General features: G+C 46.6%; 9 protein-coding genes across 9 annotated transcripts; 4 read left to right on the top strand and 5 right to left on the bottom strand.

Moving 5' to 3' along the window:
- Positions 1-160: 160 nt before the first annotated feature.
- On the top strand, positions 161-1,474 carry SERLADRAFT_362103 (uncharacterized protein; the record flags this gene model as incomplete). Its single annotated transcript, XM_007319677.1, has 3 exons — positions 161-408; positions 480-616; positions 689-1,474. 3 exons carry the CDS (start codon positions 348-350, stop codon positions 1,472-1,474), a joined length of 984 nt encoding a protein of 327 aa, XP_007319739.1.
- Positions 1,475-2,423: 949 nt separating this feature from the next.
- On the top strand, positions 2,424-3,258 carry SERLADRAFT_392687 (uncharacterized protein; the record flags this gene model as incomplete). The annotated part of the gene is made up of 1 exon (XM_007319676.1): positions 2,424-3,258. The coding sequence occupies one exon, from the start codon at positions 2,475-2,477 to the stop codon at positions 3,021-3,023; it is 549 nt and encodes a 182-aa protein (XP_007319738.1).
- A 436-nt stretch (positions 3,259-3,694) lies between these two features.
- On the top strand, positions 3,695-6,289 carry SERLADRAFT_450272 (uncharacterized protein; the record flags this gene model as incomplete). Its single annotated transcript, XM_007319675.1, has 13 exons — positions 3,695-3,862; positions 3,923-3,952; positions 4,011-4,155; positions 4,218-4,281; positions 4,344-4,386; positions 4,452-4,547; positions 4,600-4,743; positions 4,799-4,999; positions 5,058-5,118; positions 5,171-5,271; positions 5,330-5,448; positions 5,513-5,813; positions 5,917-6,289. 13 exons carry the CDS (start codon positions 3,695-3,697, stop codon positions 6,031-6,033), a joined length of 1,590 nt encoding a protein of 529 aa, XP_007319737.1.
- Positions 6,288-7,503, bottom strand: SERLADRAFT_470531 (uncharacterized protein; the record flags this gene model as incomplete). Its single annotated transcript, XM_007319674.1, has 4 exons — positions 6,288-6,844; positions 6,907-7,243; positions 7,294-7,348; positions 7,407-7,503. The coding sequence occupies 4 exons, from the start codon at positions 7,492-7,494 to the stop codon at positions 6,338-6,340; spliced, it is 987 nt and encodes a 328-aa protein (XP_007319736.1).
- An 802-nt stretch (positions 7,504-8,305) lies between these two features.
- On the top strand, positions 8,306-9,781 carry SERLADRAFT_439281 (uncharacterized protein; the record flags this gene model as incomplete). Its single annotated transcript, XM_007319673.1, has 5 exons — positions 8,306-8,383; positions 8,564-8,683; positions 8,735-8,854; positions 8,903-9,419; positions 9,495-9,781. The coding sequence occupies 5 exons, from the start codon at positions 8,306-8,308 to the stop codon at positions 9,779-9,781; spliced, it is 1,122 nt and encodes a 373-aa protein (XP_007319735.1).
- Positions 9,782-10,747: 966 nt separating this feature from the next.
- On the bottom strand, positions 10,748-11,211 carry SERLADRAFT_392682 (uncharacterized protein; the record flags this gene model as incomplete). Its single annotated transcript, XM_007319672.1, has 2 exons — positions 10,748-10,988; positions 11,009-11,211. The coding sequence occupies 2 exons, from the start codon at positions 11,209-11,211 to the stop codon at positions 10,748-10,750; spliced, it is 444 nt and encodes a 147-aa protein (XP_007319734.1).
- A 5,446-nt stretch (positions 11,212-16,657) lies between these two features.
- Positions 16,658-17,045, bottom strand: SERLADRAFT_392678 (uncharacterized protein; the record flags this gene model as incomplete). The annotated part of the gene is made up of 1 exon (XM_007319671.1): positions 16,658-17,045. A coding segment is annotated over one exon (265 nt), but the record flags the coding sequence as incomplete, so codon positions are not given.
- A 3,606-nt stretch (positions 17,046-20,651) lies between these two features.
- SERLADRAFT_439277 (uncharacterized protein) lies at positions 20,652-21,466 on the bottom strand (the record flags this gene model as incomplete). Its single annotated transcript, XM_007319670.1, has 2 exons — positions 20,652-20,779; positions 20,842-21,466. The coding sequence occupies 2 exons, from the start codon at positions 21,464-21,466 to the stop codon at positions 20,652-20,654; spliced, it is 753 nt and encodes a 250-aa protein (XP_007319732.1).
- SERLADRAFT_392677 (uncharacterized protein) lies at positions 21,459-21,677 on the bottom strand (the record flags this gene model as incomplete). The annotated part of the gene is made up of 1 exon (XM_007319669.1): positions 21,459-21,677. A coding segment is annotated over one exon (219 nt), but the record flags the coding sequence as incomplete, so codon positions are not given.
- Positions 21,678-21,716: the final 39 nt, after the last annotated feature.

Genomic DNA, 21,716 nt, shown 5'->3' with positions numbered 1-21,716 from the left:
CCAGACACGCGATTGGGTATATCTTTATGGCCGTGACGAGTTCTGAAATATAGCGTCAGTGATGATGCTGTCTGTGAGCTCAAGTTGGCTGCCAGCGCTAAAAATGCAAACCCCGCCCGCCATGTTCAAAAATGCAGGGGGTCAGTCCCTAGTAAATGGCGCGGAAATCACCGAGGTTCTGTTCTTCGCTTGTGGCAAGTCTGCACCGATAGGTATGACCGTGACCTCGAGCCTCGTTCTTTAACTTGGGAAGCAGCGCAAATGAACCTTTGGAGAAAATCACAACTCGTGCGATACCTCGGGGGTTTCTCTGGAATTGAGAAGAAGGGCGGAAAAACTTGGGAACCATGACGTTGTATCCTCTGAACTTAATACGAGGTCATAATAACTGTTGGGTCCCTGCTTCTGGTAAATATAACGAGCCTATCTGCACAATCCTCACTCAGCTGTCGTGACTTTTACTCCCTTTTCCTTCACAGTACTTATCTTTGCAGCTTTTCGTCCAGACTTCTTCCTTCCACTGAAATCCGACGAAATGACCTTAGGCTGTGCACCGTTCTCTGGCGGACTTGCAGACGACGAGTTATCAAACTCAGCGCTGTTATATCCGACTCCGGTATGTCATTCGCGCTCTCTGAGACTCTTATAATCGATCATCTTGGCTAACTATTTTTGTTGAACATTGAAGACACCAAGTCCAACTGACTTGGCAGCTGACAGTGACGCCGTAGCCTCTGTCTCAACGACGTTCTTCCTTGGTTCATCGATCGACCCGCTTGAATCAGACCTTATAGTGTCCTCGTCAGACGCTGTCCTTTTCTACCTGCACACTCACGTCATCTTGAGCGCATCGGACAATGCCTTCGACTTTTTGCTATCCGCACCCCCGAAGAGCCCATCTTCAGATATGTTGCAAAATATCATACACGTCCCAGAACCCTCAGCTGTACTGAACGTCGTCCTTCACGCCATCTACAACATATCGTGCGCCCACCACGCACCGTCATTTCATACCCTAGAGGCTGCAGTCCCCTCTCTCAGAAAATATGGCATGTCCCTCGAGCGCTACATGTCGCCTTCGACTCCTCTCTACTCCCTCTTACTCTCTCACGCGCCTCTCTACCCGCTCGAGCTGTACACACTCGCCGCCTCTTACGATCAACACGATCTCGCCGCGTCCACGTCTGCGCATCTCCTCTCGACGCCTCTGGACTCGCTGACAGATGATGTGGCACGGCGTATTGGCGCACGGTACCTAAAACGCCTCTTTTTCCTGCACATCCACCGCGTTTCTTCCCTCAAACACCTCCTTCTCCCGCCTCCCCGTCCCCATCCGCCAACGTCCACGTGCGACTTGGAAGATCAAAAGCCCATCTCCCGAGCTTGGACACTCGCTGCCGCATACCTCGTATGGGATGCCAGACCTGGTATGCATATTTTTATTTTTATTTTTATTTTATCGTTTCGGGTGTGAATTTATTGGTTTTGGATTTATTGGGTACCGAGTAGATACGTCGACGGGTGTTATCAAGGTTGCGTTTGATTCGTTGAAGGGGAATGTGTGTGGTCTGTGTCGGGTCGCTTTGGAAGAGAGGATTCAGAGTGTGGTTGTTCAGTGGGCGCTCGTCCAAGTACGAGTATTTTTACTGTCCCGCTTTTCCCTTTATGACCTGACCTGTCTTTCTCAGCGGACGATACTATGATATGAACGGCACGACGAACGCTGTGGCCGTTGTCAAGTTGTAGGCCTGAAATTAGCTGCCTTGTGGAATAAAGGCGGATACGAAAAAGCAAAAACGGAAGCTAGTCGCGATATCCAAGAATCTCATCAATGTTGTATATCCCTTTTTCAGTGTATCAATGTAGAATAAATACCCCAGCCACTCGCATTCCCTGTATTGTAAAATGTTTCATGATCATGATATTTCAGATAGATTCCAGCTCATTATCGTGTGACCCCCTATATTTCCTGTCATTCTATAGGACCTTCGAAAACACCATTCTGGAAATAATCATTTGTAAAGTGAACGGGATAATCGGAACACAGTGAACGACCGTCGTTCTCTTCCTCCTAAATGGTATGTTTAGGGGGAAGTAGGAACACAGATAGGAGATCCTTATGTTGTTAACTCGGGCACAGGCGGGTGAGGTATTGGTATTACAGCATCGAGGGCTGTCATAGACGTTGGAATGGCTGGCGGTGTCTTCATATGGATATCAAGTTATTTGAATTGTCTGGTGAATGCACCATTGATAACAACCTTTCTGTATCACGAACCACGTACTCAGGCGTTCGAACAAGTGCTCCCTACGCTGTTGTGGATGGGTCATATGTCTTTCCAGGTGTAAGTAACTTGGAATGAGGTCACGTGATGTCCGAGCTCAGCGGCACTGAAGCGGCGAGTGTCTTCTGCGGCCGTTTTACTGGTTATTTTTCAACAGTCCAGTTCATGAGCTTGCACTGGGGTATAGCCATGCTTAAACCACGGTTGCCACTAAATCTTACTGCCATTCGATCGTATGCTACACGGATAGCAGAAAAGCCTCCTGCACGCTTCCCAGATCCTCTCGCCAATGCCACGAATGCCACGGTGAAAGTCTTGCCAGAAGACAATCTGACATTCTACCACCGTCCTCCTCCTTCAGCACCTACACCGTTTTCTACCACCTTGGAACCTGCTTCGCCGCTTTTGAAACGTGCCTCTAGAACAAAACGTGTCCCAATGCCACCTCTCTTGCGGCCTTCTGCCTACAAACCAGATCCAGTCCGGATGTCAGACGAGAACGTTCAGAAGATAAGGGAGCTACGGCTTTCTGATCCTGAGACCTACAGTCGCACGAAACTTGCGAAAATGTTCAAATGCACGCCCAATTTTGTGTCCAAGGTGGCTGCGTTGCCGAGACCGCAAAGGAAGCAGTTCTCGAAAAAGATGGAAACGGAGCACGAGGAGATCAGGGAAGGGTGGGGAGAGAAGAAGTCTACATATACTGCCATACGCCAGAAACGACGCGAGTTTTGGTAATTCTGGAGCGGGAATGTGGGGGAAAAAGGGTCGAGTCATGAGTCACACACTCGGTGAGATTTCCCATTCCACTGTGAAAAACCGTTGCGACCCCCAAAGCTCATAAGAAAATCCAATCACGAATGAAGATTGGCTGTCCCGTGTCGAGCGCCTGGACTCATCCGTCCCTGCCCGTCTCCAGCCCCCCAGCGCAGTGTAGTAGCAACGGGTTTAGCATAGTGGTTACCGCCTGGACGTGTACCTGTTCCAGAGATATATGTTTTTTTGATACGCCTGTTTTGTCAGAAAAGCTTTTATCCGTGTTCGCCCGTTGCATGTTTGTAGAAATCTTGTGCTCGGAAGGCCGCATCCAAAAATGGGACTGGAAAGTGTCCGAGAAGGGCAAGACTAAGAATGAAATGAAACTTCATTCACCTCGGGACAGAATAATCCCATCGACCCATTATTATTATGCAGATGCGTATTACGGCCGCCCCCAACAAATAAAAAAACCTGCATAAGTTCAGGTCTTGACGCTCCTTCCGTCTTTTTTTCGATATCCTGTACTTTCACGTGTCTCTTTCTCTCTAATGGCTTTCCGTCATCTTTCCCGTTCTTGTCTCCATTCCTCCTATAAAGCTTTGCGCCCACTTTCCCCATCTTTTATTCCCCGTTCTCTCGCTATCCACACCATGTCTGTAGCAAGATTTCCTCCGCATTTCAAGAACACAGACCATCGCCAGAGGTGTCTTGTCCAGCTTCGCTCTAAACAAGTCGCCCTCGAAAAATATATCTATCTCAATGGTCTCAAGGGTCGGGATTCTAATTTATTCTATGATATCTTACTAGACAATATGCAGGTGAGTACTCGGGTAGCATACCTCTCGTCATCCCATCCTAACGTTACTTTTTCTCTCTAGGAATTGGTACCAATATTATATACACCCACTGTACGCATTTTGTGCACGTGCCTCTTGTTACCATGACCATATCTTGCTATAATACTAGGTGGGCGACGCTTGCGTGAACTACTCCCACATCTGGCGTCGTCCCGAAGGCTTATTCGTGTCCATCGAGGACAAGGGCCACATCCGTGAAGTTTTGTCATCCTGGCCAAACATCCATGACAGTCGGATTGCCGTTGTCACTGACGGTAATCCTGCTTTGTCAATATCACCTCACACCGTGTCCCCTTATCGTGTTGTTGCTTTCTAGGCTCTCGTATCCTCGGTTTGGGTGACCTCGGAGCAAATGGTTTGCCCATTAGTGTGGGTAAACTGTAAATATTTTATCCTTTTCGTATATTTGTGTCTTGTTCTCAACGGTCGTTGCCGCCATCAGGGACCTGTACATCGCAGGCGCTGGGATCAAGCCTACGTCTACCGTACGTGCCAATCTTCGGGTCGTTTCGACCTGGATGGTTTAGTAATCATTTCTGGCTGTGATTAGGTTCCTATTTGTCTTGATCTTGGAACAAACACTCAAAAGTATCTCGATGATCCTCTCTACATCGGTGTACGGCGCCAAAGGCCTGGACCTGCTGAAGTGCGTGCTGTTCCATGTCAAACTGCACCAGTAACTCACCTTTGCATCACAGATGGACGCCTTCATGGAAGAATTCATGCAAGCTATGAAGGATGTATTTCCACATTTAGTCATACAATTCGAGGACTTCTCAACGGACAACGCTTTTAAATACCTTGACAAATACCGCAGTCAATACACGGTGTTTAATGATGATGTATGTCACCTTGGTTGTTACTTTTATGATCTTTTGGGGTTCAACATGAAACTAGATCCAAGGCACTGGTTCTGTCATCCTGGGCGGTTTTATCAACGCCGCCCGCTTGTCGTCTGCAGCCTCGAACCTTCCGTTGTCGGATCATAAAATTTTGTTCTTCGGAGCTGGTTCTGCGGGGATTGGCGTCGCGAAGCAATTGTTGTCGTTCTTTACCATGTCCGGTTTGAGCGAAGAGGAAGCTAGAAAGAGAATCTACGTGAGCCTAAATAATCCCGGACTTCTTGAACCTCTGTGCTGAGTCGAGTTCTCCTTAGACGGTCGACTCAAAAGGATTGATCACTGCGGACCGGAAGGGGCTACAGGAACACAAGAAGTGTATGTTTCATCTACTTTATTTCACATCATTCTATTGACAGACATATCCCAGTCTTTGCTCGTACCGACTACAACGGCCCTGCCCTGACGAACTTGGTCGATATCATCAAGTACGTCAAGCCGACCGCTCTTCTGGGATTGAGCACCATGCGAGTTAAGTCCAATACATAGCCAAGGTCATCGTTACATCCATACTGACCAAGTGTTTCAGAATGCATTCTCGGAAGAGGTCGTGAAGGCTATGAGTGGCTTGAACAAGCGACCGATCATCTTCCCTCTATCCAATCCTGTGGCGTTGAGCGAGCTTGACTATTCTGATGCTATACAATGGTATACTGCCTTCCGTTCTCCGCTCCGAGCTTCCAGGCTGATCCCCCTATCTTGTTCTGCACAGGTCGAACGGAGAAGTGATATTCGCTTCCGGTAGCCCATACAAACCGGTCTCTCATGGTGGAAAAGACTTTGAGCCTGGACAGGGAAACAACATGTACATCTTCCCCGGAATCGGACTCGGTACCATCCTCTCCAAAGCCCATCACGTCTCCGATGGTATGGTCGAGCAAGCGGCCAACGCCCTCGCGTCGTCTCTGAACGCGGAGGAGCAAGCCGCCCAGCTCGTCTACCCTCGACTCGGACGTATCAGAGACATCAGCGCACAAATCGCACTAGCTGTGATCAGGCAAGCGCAGAAAGAGGTACGTGTGGTTCTAGCACTGTGCTGTGCTGTGCTTGTTGGGAGAACGATCTTACTGACGATGATCGCCGTTTTTCTTTTTGTCTTTTTGTATTTCTGAACAGCATCTGGACGACAATGCGTATCTCCGCACCTTGCCTGATGCTGAGCTCTTTGGCCTGATCCAGGACAAGATGTGGCAGCCGCCGGTACTCCGAACGAAGGCTCTGGGAATGCTGTGAGCTGTGGGGGGGCATGAGAAAGGATGCTTCCCAGGGGGGTAGGAGACGCTGTTCCGTCGTCCCGTCAGACGCTCGGAATGTTCCTAAACCACGTTGACAGCGGGGGATTGTTATCGCTATTTTAGTTTGCTGTGCTGATTCATCTTCGTACTATGTATCTATCTTGGTATTCGCCGCATATCACTTCTTTTTGCACTTTGTTGGTATGACAAAAGTGGAAGAAAAAACAATCAATATAGATCTTGTCACACTGTCGGTCTTCCGCTTCTTTTCTGGGGAAATCGTGAATGACTTGTTGAACAATCTAAGCATCTATCGTGGGGTCTATTTCTAGTACATCCAATGATTCAGCACCGCCAACCGTCCCATTCCATCTGGCTATACCAAAGCGATGGTTTACGCCCTTGAGAGAAGGAAGACATGCAAGGCCCCCACACCCGCCAGTCTGTTGCATAGGGACGACGTAAAAGACCTCCTTTACTCGTGAATGCAGTAGTGCCATGCTACACATGACGCATGGTTCATGGGTAGTGAAGAGCGTGAGTCCTGTAAGAAGATAGCGTGCGCCGTTTCGTGGGACATCTGAATCGTCTGACTCGGAGTTGATAAGGGTATTAAAGGTCGTAGATTGGGAGGAGGAGGAGTCGAGGGAAGGCTCGGAAGCACGGTAATCGGCGACGCTGCGTATAATATTGAGTATGGCGTGTCGCAGAGGGTGCCTAGTCGATGTACGTGTGTCGTGTGCAGTGAACGACATCGGGAACTGGTCCTCTTCTCTGTAAGGCGAAGGCACATGAGCGACGATGGGCAGCTGGGAAGGCATGGATCAATAAAACAGGCTTCTAGCGTTCATACTTTGGAATTATGACTGACCTCACCACCTGCACGGGCCTTGGAAGCTTCTAACATGACATGCGTGATAGCACGACCTGCCCAGCGAACGGTCCCCTTTGACCACGTCTCTGGTTCCCATTTTCGGCGTGGGGTATATACGGTTGGCCATAACGTACATTTAAGTTGGAGAGATGTTGGTGTGAGTGCTGCAGTACATGGTACAGGTAATTGATAGGGAGAGGGGAGGCTTAGGTCGCTAGGAAGACACGGGGGGTTTGGTGAGGTGCTGATGAGAAGACTGGATATATTGCCTTGCTTCCGTATACGTTTGAGATGAGCCAGGGAAGGAGACTCAAGCCCGGAACGTTTCAGGCATCTTGAGATAGGGGTGAATGAGATGAAATTATGTACGAGACAAGGACATACTTGAGCATTGTGGTGATGTGCCGAGGGTCGGGTATATCAACAACCCATGACTGCACTACAGGGGTTACTCTGTCATAAGCGTTTGATGAAATGGTGAAACGTGGATAACGCACTTGTACGTATTGCACTTATCTCTTCTTCTTCTTCATCTAGCGACAACTTTAACCTTGTAAAAGGGAGGTCACCGTCTGCGACGATCATCGGTGAATCGAGGGAAATAGTGTAACACCATATATAGGTCTGATCATAAATACATTTTCCATCTTTTGCATAATAGTTATCACTATCTTTGCATCGGCAACTAAGGTCATACAAGGCCAAAACTTGATTGATAAAACACATATGTTGTTCAGTTCGCAGATATAACATTGTTAGTGGGTTGTGTTTGCTATGAAAATGATGGTTGTTGGTCTTGAAGCTTGAAGTTGGCATGTTGTATCATGCTAATAACAATGTACAGATAAGTATTCAGTGGAACAGTAGCATATAATACTTGTGAACTTGTCTTTGTTGCCATGTTGAAAGCAAATTATGAACCAAAAATCACAGAGAGTGAATGGCAAAAAGTGAATTATCAGGAGAAATCTACATCTGGATAACATATTAAATATTATTTATCATGGTAGGTAGTGTCAGCTAACATTTTCTTGAAAGTAGCACGGTCACTTAAAATTCCTGCTGGGTTTGGTCTCATACAATTTATCTTTCTTGTTGGTGTTGGATATTCGGTCCCTCAGGGCGCGGGAACAGGCGCGGGAGAAGGATTCTTTTGGCAAATGAATGCCGTAACAATGTAAATACATGCTTCTTATATAACAAACATATGTAAATATCATGTGAAAGACAATGATAGCCACAAAAGGCTGGTTGTAATCAGAGAGTAAGGCGCTGTATGGGAACGAAAAATTGAAAAATAAACTTTGCACATTTTTAGCGCCACAGGCTGCCGATATGCCACAAGGAGTGCCGTGCCGTGCTTTTTGACTCAGACCACCACCGACTCAATAAACTCATGTCCAAGAGGAAAGCCTCAGGCTCAGGCCTCAAGGCTTCTTTACGCAACTATAAACGACCTCGCTACTGGTTGAGAGTGAATAGAGAAACAGATATGGCCACCCACTCCAGCAACACACCTGACTACCAAGCTCCAAATATCATATTTGCGCCATCTGATACTAGCGATGGCCATCTTTCCACTAGCACGAAAGACAGGAGGATGTGGTCAGAGGCAGAAGAAGCTACACTGATTTCTTTTTTACATTGATCTGAGGCTGGCGATGGGCTCAATTTCCCGAAGAAGTTCTGGACGAAGGCTGCCGTAGAAGTGCAGAAGATCCACCAGGTTAGCCCTGCAAAGGAGGCCGAGCACTGCACTGGAAAATGGGGGAGGGTACGTACCATTGATTAACTGATCTATGGTATTTTCTTGACCGATTATTAGCTGAGAACCACCTACCAAACTGTCAAAGCACTGTCAGAGCAGTCGGGCTTTCATTGGGACGATATTGGCGGTGCAGGTATCACAGTGGAGAGTGAGACAGTATGGGCTGAGTATTTAAAGGTAAGTACTCACTTCATACATTGCGACACTCATCTCATCCATCTCTAGAAGAACCCTGGTGTCAAGATTTTTCGCAACAAGGGCTGGACCCATTTCTCAGCAATGGACGATCTTATGTGTGGCCGTTTTGCCAAGGGAGCAAACATTTTTTGCTCTGCCCCCCCTTCTGTACCTGTACCAAATAGCCCTCCTGTGTCTAGCAATACCCCATCATCATCTATGTTTCCTCCCCCTGTAGCTATTACCCCACAAACGCCTAGGAGCGTTAATACCAACATGCATTCCCATGATGCCAACGTTAACCTCTGGCTAGGGGGTGTACCATCTCCCAAATCAATGCCCGCTCCCTCAACTTTATCATCGACTACCTCCCGCGGGTCTTCTAGTAGCAAACAAAAGGAGCGTGACACAGAGTTGGATGCCAATGCAGATGCAGATGCCATGTCGGTTGTCACTTGCAGCAAGAGTACAGGCATAACTGTGCATAGCCGCAGCTCTAAAACCCCTTGTGTGGCTGCCAATGCAATGACCGCCACTGCTCTGACGGGGTTGAATGATACGCTGGGTCAGATCGTGCCCATCATGAAGGGACTCACGGACACAATCTGAAATGAATTTGACACCCCTTTAACAAAGCAAGGCAGTTCTTCCGCTGTCATACCATCATCCGCGCCAGGGACATCCACCATCACTCCTTCCTCTTTCATCTCCCGCTACAACTTCGACATTGCTAAACAGCCATCCCATATACAGAGGGGTATTGCCATACAAGCACTGCAAGAGCTCAATCATGAGCTTGGGATTCCCAAGCAGGTCAAACTACTGCATATATTTGAGCGTGAAATTGGGGCGGTGGATACATACTTGAATATGTTGCATGCAACAGATTTGCGTAGGGCGTGGATCAGTTCTTTCACAAAGGTCTGATTAGTAGTCATGTTATGTTTCTTGCTTTTTTGTTTGATCAATGTAACGGAATGTTTGCTCGTCCGCCACAAAACGTTAGAATCATTCATAAGAAAATCACATTACATCATCCCAATTGTCTTCTATGCAGCTCGGCCTGATAATCCTCCCACATCAAACCCGCTATCTGATCCCTCCTGGCGTTGGCTTCTGCCCGGGTTGCTTCGGTGGGGGGGCCTGAAGCTAATGTACCTGTGGCAGCGCTGGGGATGGGGTCTTCAATTAGGGCATCATCAAAGTCTACAATATCATACAGAGGGCAGGGGGTATGCGGGCCTGAATAGCCATGTCGTACTCAGGAGGGAGCACGAGAATGCAGAAACACCGTTTGAGGATGCCAAAAATCCGCTCAATGACTTTGCAAGCAGATGCATGTCGAAGGTTGAAATATTCACGTGGGTTTTAAGGCCTAGAAAATGTTAGAATAGGGTAGAAGAGGATAAGGAGGACTTACCTGCGATTGCTGCGAGCATACTCCTGCAGGTGGTAGCGTTCACCTCTATTGGGTCACTAAGAGCTGAGGACAAGAAGGGAACCCTGCATCCGCTAGGTAATACTTACCCTGCGGAATGCGAAGGTTACTCATATGAGCGTCATGGAACAAAGCGGTGTCTGCAACAGAGCCCTCCCACCCGCTAAGCATGTAACTAAATTTTAAATCAAACGTGCAACAGGCGAGGCAGTTTTGAGATACCCCGCCCTTGCGGTTTTGTGAGGCCTGGCATTCGGAGGCAGAGGGGGAACACGCAATATGTGTCCCATTGATGGCGCCAATAGCACCTTCAAAGCGACACAGCTTGGGGTTGTCAATGATATAAGGCAGTGGTGGATCATTTTCAGCGGGTAGATGGACATAGACGTTGTAGATGTCTGGGGAAGTGAATGCTAGAAGCATTTTCTTGAAATATCTGTATAATAAATAGTAAGTTAGTTGAAAGAGGGCAGGGGAAAAATATACCTAGAAATTGTATTGCTTGATCGCTGGAATTGTTCACCGATATGGCAAACTGATAAGCCAGTGACGCAGGCGTATAGAAATGTTGCAAGTTGCTCCTCAATGTGGATATGCCTTGAGTCAACGTATTGATAGCGCTTGAGTAGATCTACCAGCCTAAGGAAAACATGGCGCCTGACACCAAGTTCTGCACAAATGCGGTCAGGATGACCACTCAACAGCTCAATACCCACCCATGGCCAGTCAAAATGGAGGTGTGATATGGCTGGGGTATGGTCTTGTTTAGTTGGTCGTTGGCTACAAGTGCTGCTGATTGCGCAACCGTTTGGAGACCAATGAGAGCGAGGGACAGTTGTTGAACACATAGAAGTAGTGCTGCTCGGCGCCTACGTAACATTGATGCTTCCTCACTCTCTTCACGATCCTCCTCTCCCATGCTGTCATCATCGCTGCCCATTCCTGTATTTCTCTGTCCACGATCGTTGCCTTGATCTTCTTCCATTGTCTCTACAATGATGCCTGTATAATGGTGAGATTATTGTTCTATCTTACTATACGCGGGTACTAAAAGTTTTCTTTCTCCGCCTCAATGGCCCTCGTGATGCCACTTTCCCAAGTCCAAAAATCAAGAAAAATATTGCATTTTTTCGTACCCGTACGGGGCCTAAAGCTTCGGGCGAAGCTCCAAAGTTCGCTTATGTAATATAATTTCTACAGTTGGTCATTACAATCTTGCGTATAAATTGTGGTATTAGGCAATATGTGGGAAAATCTAATCCAACTGCAAAACATCAATGTGTCGGCTGAAACTGCCAACAAAAGTAAGTAAACTTTGAGATTAAATCACATCATGATGTTCTTGGTTTCTGATCACAAAGGCATGTTTAGATAGCGAGTACAGGACCAGAAACAGTATTGAGAGAGCCGTGCCAATAAGTCTGGATGGCACAAGTGCTACAACAAATACAGTCAGTCACTGTAATCCTGGAGCCATCAGTCACTTTTAGAGCAGCTTTAGTCTTTCATAAAGTACTGTGACGTGCCCAGAAAATGGCATGTCTTCAATTTAAAATAATACAATACAGCAAGTCCACACATTTTGTGCATGTGGTCTATGATACAGTTTCATGATTTGTGGTGAGTTCACTCATATAAATCATCTTGCCTTCACTCAAGCCCTGCAACTTTGACGTATTATCATCATCAGGGATGATTCATGTTAGCGGTTGGGCCTGGCTTCCAAACCAGCATACAGGTACACATCCTTGCATGCTGCACCAAATACTTAAATGAAGTATCTCACAGAAAAAGACATATATATACTCAGATAGCCATGTAATTTGTACGCATAAATAGCCACTATTAGCTGAAGAACAATTTTTGCAGATCATATGTATCATTTAAATAAAAAACTAGCTTATTATCATATGCAATTTATCCTTCAATGGAAGGAGTAGCAACAGTAGTATATTCAAATGTGATTAATGGCCAACCGCACACATAATCACCTTGTTGTAAGGACCATTCATTTTCTTATCTTCTCACTCTATGTCTTGGTTCTCGAACACTTTTCCTGTTACACCTCTAGCCTTAGGGCTGGAGGTATCCTTTGCTGTTTTGCTTCTTATAGCCCTCACAGGCTTTCTTAATCATCGTTATCACTTTGTATTGCAGATCAGAGACTGGGTATTGCTCCCAGCCAGCCAGCACAATGGGTAAGGACTGGTGGTAAGGATCTCGCCAACCAGCTCCAAGCCCCATCAGTGCCTGGAGATACTAATAGACGCTTTAGTCAGGATTGTACCTCATCATGAGGATACGGTTCCTGGACATGCGTAACAACACTTATTATTGATACACTTTCTCACCTGCTGATTAATCTTCAAAGTCGTATGATAGTTGTCCTGTTTCTTATTGGTTGATTTTCCCCTCAGACCACTTTCCTTTTATTCCTCTTTTGGTCTGAGGGATAGACAATTAGCTATATAAAGCCTTACCTATTCATGTATAGTTCCTTAGCTTTCTATTACTTGAATTATCCGCTTTACCTCTCATCAGAAACCTCTGAGTCTACTCCCCATATTCTCTACTTGCTATATTCACTAGCATCTATCGATCTCAGACTCATCGTACCTCTTACTCCCTGCAAGTGCAGTCGGAGACAGGTGTTGTTTTTGTTATAGTCTATTGTTGCCTCACACTTGTCCTTTACAAATTTCCCGGCATCACTTTTAACAATGATGGTTGCTGTCATGCACCAAAGTTGATTGGTAGCATGGACAGGTGTCAATAACAAAGCGAATATTCAAAAAGACTCGCCTTTGCGCCACACAGGCACAGTGCCACGTGGAATAGTAATTAATATTGCCTGTTTCGAACTTGTGGCTGATCAGCACCACCTCTATTAGGCAATCCAGTCACGCTCACCTTTGCTTTTCCATTTGGTACTTTCTGCGTTTCGGCATTTCAGCAAATTTTTGCGTCGCCACTGGCTACACATTGCATTGTGCCCTCACTTTTGTTGTTTCCTTCACTCCCCTTCCTTTGCCTAGCCCCACCATGGGCCCCTTACTCTCGTTTTTATTCTCACCCAATGGTCGTTTCTGGATCCCCATTTTGGTTCACCTCCTCGTCACCTCCAGCCTCCTCCTCCTCGTCTTCTTTGCTCCCCCACCATTTCTGATGTCACCACTTCCTATCCGCTTCCGTCGCTGATCCGTTGACTACCACGTGCCACTGCTGATATCAGCAAAGCCCCAGCGGCCAGTTCAAATAGGGCAACAGGTCCATCTTTATGATGTCGATCTACCATCATATACTATCAAAACATTGGTCGCTCGTCTTGCCTGGTTGGAGCGTGGGTGGGTAGTTTTTGAGCTGGAGAAGGTTCATCCCCTTGCGTCGCCCATGTTCATTGCTGTCCCATTCACTTGGGTACACTTATCTTTTGTCCATCGTCTTCGCTACAGCTACACCTACCACACGCTGCCTGGGACTCACTTGTTCCAAATTGGAACTACTCCTCTCCCTCCCTCGTTTGATCAGGTGGTCCAACACAACCAGTCCATTGGTAAGGCCATGGAACTGTCGGATTTGGACTAGGTGGTGGACCGGTGGCTCCAGTTTCTTTTTCTTCAGCAGAACATTCATTTACAGTGCGATTATTTTTGATTTTTGAATCATTTTTATGGACACATATTTTTTTAGAATGCCTGACTGACAATAAAGGAACTGTGTTGATACTGATAGTGTTTTGCCTTGCCCTTTTTTTACTGCATCTTCCAATGACATCATGATTTTCCTGCTCTCTTTTTGCTATTGGACTTTACTTTATGGCTGTACAAACCTTTGACATTACTCACAGCATTTATTGTTCTATCCCTTTCTTTTCCTTTTTTGATAATCTTATCCTGTACTACCTATGCAGGATTTGTCAGCATACATTCCTTCCTTCATGTTCTTTCTCATTCTTTTTGCACAGCTATACTGTGCATAGCCTACTTTTCTTTTACTATATAAACCCCTGTATTTTACCTTGTAAAAAAAAAAAAAGAAAAAAAAAAAAAAGAACAAGAACTCCAATCCAGACTTCTTCTCTACTCTCAAGTTCACTACTCTGCTACTTGTGATCCAGTGTGGTCACAACACTTCCCACTTCTACCACTGTTAACTGCTGTCATTGTCACTCGTCACTTTTTGAAAGTGATTGTCATCCCCTTCAATTAAAGTCCTTCTGAGCACTACAGTTTGTGCATCAGGAGCCTGCTATTACTGGGAACCTTGTCACCTTGTCATCCTCGTTGTTCTCAAACCTACCTTGTGCTACCATTAGCAAGGTAGTGCTCATCTATACTCGTCACTAAGCCCCTATCTTCTATCAATTCAACTATCCCACCTCCTCAAAACCCACACTCATACATCTCTGGGTTTTACTTTGAAGGATCTTTATACTTACCACCCCACGAACAACCAGACCACTCCACTGTTCTAGGAGGCAAAGCCCATAAACAAGTTCCATGGAATCTGGGAGGATTGTGTGTTAGTTTGTTTTTGTGTGTGGTTTTCCAACAGCAGTTCTCATCATCAACAACGGATGGGGCAACATTTGAGTGTCACACTTTCAAAATGCATTCAAGGACTAAGGTCTTACTGTAAGAAACACATCTTCTCAGTGACATCTTCTCACCCTTATTCTCTCATAGCCAAAAATGTTTAACGCCGTGTATGATGCCCGGTGTTACAATCTCTATTGGACATTTAAGGACTACTCATTTCTCTTTACTCATTGGTTATACCATTGGACTGATGACTCATTTCCTTCACGTACACTTCCGTTCCTCTCGCATTCACAGTACCTATTATAGTACTTAGTCCTCAACAGACGGACCTGCCCTAGATAGGACCTAACTCCTATCACCGATTCCTTTCCATTATAAATACCATGTAACAGCAGTAGTATTCTCTAATACAATTCTACGCAGTTTACGCTTACAAAGCTAGACTCCTAAGATCAGACTTCTACTCAGAAGAAGACCAACTCTCGTTGGAAAACCTCCACTCAGAACCATGTTCTCGAACTTGTCTTCGGATAAGTCTCTTTACAAACCTCGACGAACCCTCAGACTTTGTTAAGCACTTCATGCGTAACACCCGGTCTGTCTTTAAGTCAAAATCCCTGATAGACACTTATCCAGCCTCCAACATAAAAGCGGGAGATGTCGTGCTCATCAAAGTGTTCTTAAAAAGGTTCAGGACAAGTCCCTCAAACCTCAACCCCGACAAAACCAATGAATAGTCGAGTTGGAAAACTGTTACGCACAAAGTGCTTAACAAAGTCTGAGGGTTCGTCGAGTTTGTTCAAAGAGACTTATCCGAAGACAAGTTCGAGGATGTAATTCTGAGTAGAGGGATTCCAACGGTTGTTGGTCTTCTTCCGTATGGAAGTCTGATCTTAGAAGTCTAGCTTTGTAAGCGTGAACTGCGTAGAATCGTATTGGAGAATACTACTACTGTTACAAGCGTATTTATAGAGAAGTAAGTCGGCGATAGGAGTTACGTCCTATCTAGGGTAGGTCTGTCCGTTGAGGACTGAGTACTATACAAGGTAATAGAAGTGCGAGAGGAGCGGAAGTGTATGTGAGGGACGTGAGTCATTGGTCCGATGGTATAACCGATGAGTAAAGAGAAATGAGTAGTCCGTAATAGAGGTAGACAAATCGTAACATTACCCCCTTACTTGCTTCGAATTTCACCGAAATTCGGTACCCTCGCCATCCATGTTGTAGCTGTCGTTGTAGCTGACATCTCCATGTAATCCCTCCATCAGAATCCTATCTTCGTTTTCCCTATGAATAGGGCACCAATTGAAACTATGCCCTGGTGCGCGTCTATCGCAGTCGGGGCAGTAGTAAGCTTCGCAGTAATATGTACGGTGATCACTCCAACCGCAGTTTTGACAGTAAGGAGCGTTGTCGCGAACACCTTGGTGGTACTTTTGTCTGGTATTGGACGAGGTGTCGGATTTGGGAGTGGGGGGATCGTCATCTCCCAGGTTGTACGTTCCCGCGTACAATTGGTCGATCATGTCGGCGTCATCTATGTTGATTGGATTGGAAGGGGAGCCGGTCTCAGGCCTGCGCGTTACGCCAGGCGGACTGTCTTTCGGACTCTTCGACGTACGAGATTGCCGATTCGATGGAGTTCTGACGGCGGGGATCTGGAGTATCACTTCTTGTCGGCCTAGTCGGGCTCCTCGTCGTTTCGTCAGGCGACGGGTTTGGGCGTTTGGTACTGGTCGAGGCGGAGGAGACTGCGGTGGTAGTGGTTCTGGGTTCAACCCAGTGGAACGGGGACTGGAGGGGTTCGACCCTTGTGAGGTCGGGCTGGTTGGGACGGTGGGAATGTATTTTTCCGCTAACTGGGTGGGCGGAGGTTGTGGAGTGGCGGTGGGGTAGGTGAGCTCCGGGGTAACACTGATCTGATCTGGGTATAATGGGGACCGGCGGGACAAACCGGGTGGAGGAGTACTCGTATAGCCGTCTCGCTCTATCCGCGTGCGCGCCTCGGTTAGCAAGATCTTCCCGCCTAATTCCAAATATGCCTTTGCCGCGTCCGTCTGCCCACTCAAGGAGTTCATCCTCAAGCGTCGTTCCAAAGATTCCAAAACTAACTTTTCCATCCGGAGTGCCCGACAGATACTCGAGTCCTGATTGTTGTGCCGTGAATGCTCGTTTTCCAACGAATGTAGTGAGTCTATGGCTTTCAGGAGTTCGTCAGCCACGAGGTCTATGTTAAGGAAGGTGTATAGGGAAGAAAGAGCGTGGTACGCATCGGGATAGCGTTTTTCTGTTTCACGAAATAGATAGACGTGGGCATTTTTGGCTGACATTAATTCTATGGCGTCAGAGACGTCAGCCTGGTTGTGTCGTTGCCCTCGGGCAAAGGACACTCGTTCGTCGGCTAGCATGTTGGCTTTGCCGGGTACAGAGTAGGTGGTGATGGGGAAGCCGGTAGAGTGAGAAGTAGACATGTTGTGTGTTTTGAGAGACAGAGGATTGGTGGTGGTGGGGGTGGTTGTCTCTTCAACGCAGTTTGTGGTCTCTCTTATAGGCTTCCAGTATCTCCGCAGCATTGGTCAGGTGTTCTTCTGGTTCCCATGAGTTTTCGGAATGAGGGTAATGGTGCCATTTGATCAGGTAACGGCGTCCGCGTTTCCAGGGTTTGTGTCTAAGAATACTTTCTACTTCATATTCTTCTGCTTCGTTGATAAGGTCAGGTGGTGGTCGGATAAAGTTCAGTCCGTGAGTGTCGGTTTTGGTATACGGGGTTAGGAGGGATGCGTGGAAAACATTGTGTATCCTCCAATGGGGAGGTAACGATAGTCGGTAGTTTACCGGAGAGATCTTTTCTTGGATGCGGAAAGGTCCGATGCGTTTCATGTTGAACTTCTTGTATTCGGTGGCTTTTTCCCGCAGGTTGGTGTTTTCTAACCACACCTTTTGTCCTTCTGAGAATTTGGTGAACTTTCCGTTCGTTCATTTCATCATCCTGCTTCTCGCTAGTTCGTGTGCTTTTAGAGCGTTCTCTCTTGCCCTAAGCAGTTCGGATAATCGTTTTTCTACTGACGGGATGTTTGTGGATCGGTGTTTAGTCGGGATTCCTCGGGGTTCGTATCCCATGAGGAGGTAGAATGGCGATTGGTTATTCGTGGAGTGTGGCCGTTGGTTGTGGCAGAATTCGGCCGTCGTAAGGTACTTTGCCCAACTGTGTGGTTGATTCTGGCAAAAGATGCGGAGGTAGATCTCTAGTTCTTGATTGGATCGTTCTGTTTGTCCGTCAGTCTGTGGATGGTATGCCGTGGAGAGTGCGGTTTCGATGTTTAGGAGTTTGTGGAGTTCTTTTGATACTTCAGAGGCGAATTGTGGGCCTCTGTTGGATATGATTTTGTCGTGTAGTCCAAACCGTTTTGAAGACAGAGTCATGGAAGATTCGTGCAGTTTCGAGTGCGTCGATGGTTTTGTGGCAAGGTGAGAGGATTACCCCTTTACTAAGTCCTTGGTCTACCACGACCATTATACTATCATACCCTATAGACTCGGGTAAGTCTGTAATGAAATCCACCGAGAGATACTTCATCGGTTCACTGGTCTTCGGTGTTTGATTCGGGATCAACGGTACCGTGGTCGGATGCGTGTTTACTTTGGCTTGTTGGCAAGTTGCGCATCCTTTCACGTATTCCTCTACCTGTTTCATCATTCCTGGCCACCAATAGGACTTTTTTATTAGTTGATAGGTTTTTAGTCTTCCTGGGTGTCCTGCGGTTAGCGAGTCGTGGTGATTTTTGATGATCGTTCTCTGTTCTTCTGCAGTGTCGATCAGTAGTTTGTTCTGATAGAAGAATTGTCCTTCTGCTTTGTGCCAATCTTCCTTTTTCGTTCTTCCAGGGTAGTTGTCGTTGGTGAGCATTGCTTGCTCTATTGTGTCTTTTATTGTTCTCGTGTGATACAGAAACGCCAATGCTGGTATCATTGGGGTGTCGTCGTCGTCGTCCGTGTTATCGATGTACAAGTCGGGTCGTCTCGAGAGTGCGTCAGGTACCACCATGTGGGTTCCAGGTACGTGCTCTAATGTGTAATTGTATTGTGACAGTTCCAGCTGCCACCTTCGTTGTCGTGGTGTGAGTTTCCTGGCCTCCTGCCAGTACGTCAGGTTCTTGTGATCCGTTAGAATTTGGATTGTGTGTGGGCTTCCTAAAAGCAGGTGTTTCCACTCTTTCAGAGCTCTCATTACCGCTAAAAGTTCCTTGTCGTAGATCTGGTAGTTTTTCTCTGCGGGGGATAGGGTTTTCGAGAAAAATGCGCAAAGGTGCCATTGTCCTTGATCGTCTGGTTGCATTAATACAGCTCCAGTGGCGTGTTTGCTCGCGTCCGCTGCTATCTTCGACGGTTTCGAGGAATCAGGGATTTGGGTTACAGGGGATTCGAGGAATCTTTGTTTCAATAGTTTGAAAGCGTCATCTTCGATTTTCGTCCAGTTCCACTTTTTGTCTTTTTCTAGCAAGGCGTTTAGGGGTCAGGCCAGGTCAGAGTAATGGCCTATAAACTTCCTGTAGAAGTTTCCGTAACCTAAGAACTTCTGTACGCCTTTGGTGTCTTTCGGGGTTGGCCAATCGCTTATTCCTGCGAGTTTGGCTGGGTCCATGGATACCTGGTTGTGGGAAACAATCATTCCCAAGTACTCGATGGTCTTCGCCTCAAAGGTACATTTTTCAAGTTTCAGGAATAGGTCGTTTTCTCGTAGCCTTTGTAGAACCTGTTTTGTCCGGATGCGTAGTCTTTCAACATTGGTGTCAAAGATGAGGATGTCGTCCATGTATATGATCATCCAGCCTTCATCAATATAGTCTTTGAATTTGTCGTTCATCAGCCTTTGGAATGTTGCCGGGGAATTGCACATGCCGAAAAACATGACCATTGGTTCGAATACTCCCTTGCTGGTTTTGAAGGCAGCTTTCCATTCGTCTCCTTCTTTTATCCTTACGTTGTTGTATCCCCAACGTAGATCCAGTTTAGTAAAGACGGTGGCTCCTTTCAATCTTTCGATGAGGTCGGGTATCAGGGGTAGTGGATATGGGTCTTTTACGGTATATGCGTTTAGTTTTCTGTAATCTTGGCATGGTCGGAGTGATCCGTCCTTCTTGCCAATGAAGAAGAAGGGGGACACCTGTGGCGACTTGCTTGGCCTGATGTATCCCTTTCTGTAGTTGTCCGTCAAGAATTCCGTTAACGCTTCATCTTCCTTTGGTGCCAGTGGGTACAGTTTGCAATCCGTTGGTACAAATTCCGGTTTCATGTTGATTACATGATCATATTCCCGTCGCTTGGGGAGTCTTTCCGATTTCTTCTTGTCAAAGACGTCTGAATAGCCCTTATATTCATCTGGGAGGATATGTTCTTCTTTTCTTTCTCCGTGTATTTGTGCGTGTTCCATTGCCGAGTTGACTTTTAACCGAATTGTGGTTCGAGGATAGGGTGTGTGGTCGGATACATATCTGTGAATGGTTTCGTATTCGTCCTCGTCTACTGTGGTTGTCCTGATTTTTGTTTCCATGGTAGTTTGGTTTGTCCTGATTGAGTGTTTGTCTGAGTACGGTAATTCTTTGTCTTTCCAGTTAATGACCGGGTTGACTTTTCGTAACCAGGGGAAGCCTAGCAATACGTCTTCTCCGTCCAGTCCGGTTAATAGAAACTTCGTAAACCTGTTTTGTCCTCCTGCGTCTATTCTCTGATAGGTGCAATGCGTAATTTTTCCGTTTTTGTTCGTGGTTCCGTCAACGTTTTTACACGTTATAGGGGTCGGGAGTTTTTGGAGGGGGAGTCAGTTTTTAATGGCAAATTTTGTGTCCATGAAGTCGTCCGTAGCTCCTGAATCTATCAGGGCTTTGGTTCCGATGGTTTTCTGTTTTAACGAGCAATCAATTCGTAAAGAGTTGGCATTGATCGTTGCTATTGTTACAGTTGCCATTTTCAACGGTACTAACATCAGGGTAGTCCGTCATTTCAAAAACCCTCGTCTTCTAATTCTTTCATCGCCTCAGCTTTTTGGTCTTCTCCCAACTCCCTCCACATCCTCATGATGTTTTGGACCCTGTCTTCTTCTACCACTGTCTTGACGTCATCTTCAGTTTCGGTTTGACGTACCTTTCTTTCGGGAGTTTTTCCTTTGTTCCTACAATTCCTCCCGATGTGTCCTTTTTCGTTGCATATGAAGCACCTTCCTTCCTTCCTCCTGGTTTCTTCTTCGTCTTTGGTCAGCCTTTTCACGCTGGTGGATGGTCCACTTTTGCGATTTTTGTTGTACTGTCTTTCTTTGTTTCTGGCCCCCCACGTTCCTTCCGAGATGGTGTTGGCACTGATCCAGTTGGCATCTAGGTTGGCCACCGTGTTCATCCAGTCTTCAATGGTGACCAGTTCCTTTCCGGTGAGTGCTCCGCGGAGGAGGGGGGGTCGGATTGCCTTTTGATAAACCATGATCATGGCTTCGTTGTTGATGCCGCTTTTCCCGGCATCTAGCATAAACCTCGAGTTGAATGCCACTGCATTTTCTCCTGGTTCCATCCTCATTTTCATCAAGGCGGCCAAAGCCGTTCCTTTGACATTTGCTGTTCTGAAACTGGCTGTGAACGTTTTCATAAAATCTGCCCATGTGGGGGTAGGCGTTCTTGTCTTTGTATTTGGTCATCTTGGCTTCACTCCATGAGGCGGCGGTTCCGTCCTTCATGTAGCTGAGAGCTACGTACACCTTTTTCTTGTCAGAGGTATAAATGGTGTCGTTGATGTCAAAGTGTAAGTCAGTGGATGATATCCATCTTTGGGCCTTGTCTGGGGTCCCATCAAAGTCGTCGCTTTCCCAATCATAGTGGGTTGGGTGTCGTAGCGTTTG

Source organism: Serpula lacrymans, assembly GCF_000218685.1.
Source record: "Serpula lacrymans var. lacrymans S7.9 unplaced genomic scaffold SERLAscaffold_8, whole genome shotgun sequence".
Lineage (NCBI taxonomy): Eukaryota > Fungi > Basidiomycota > Agaricomycetes > Boletales > Serpulaceae > Serpula > Serpula lacrymans.
The sequence above is the reverse complement of the archived record's forward strand: the minus strand, read 5'-3'. Positions and strand labels throughout refer to the sequence as shown.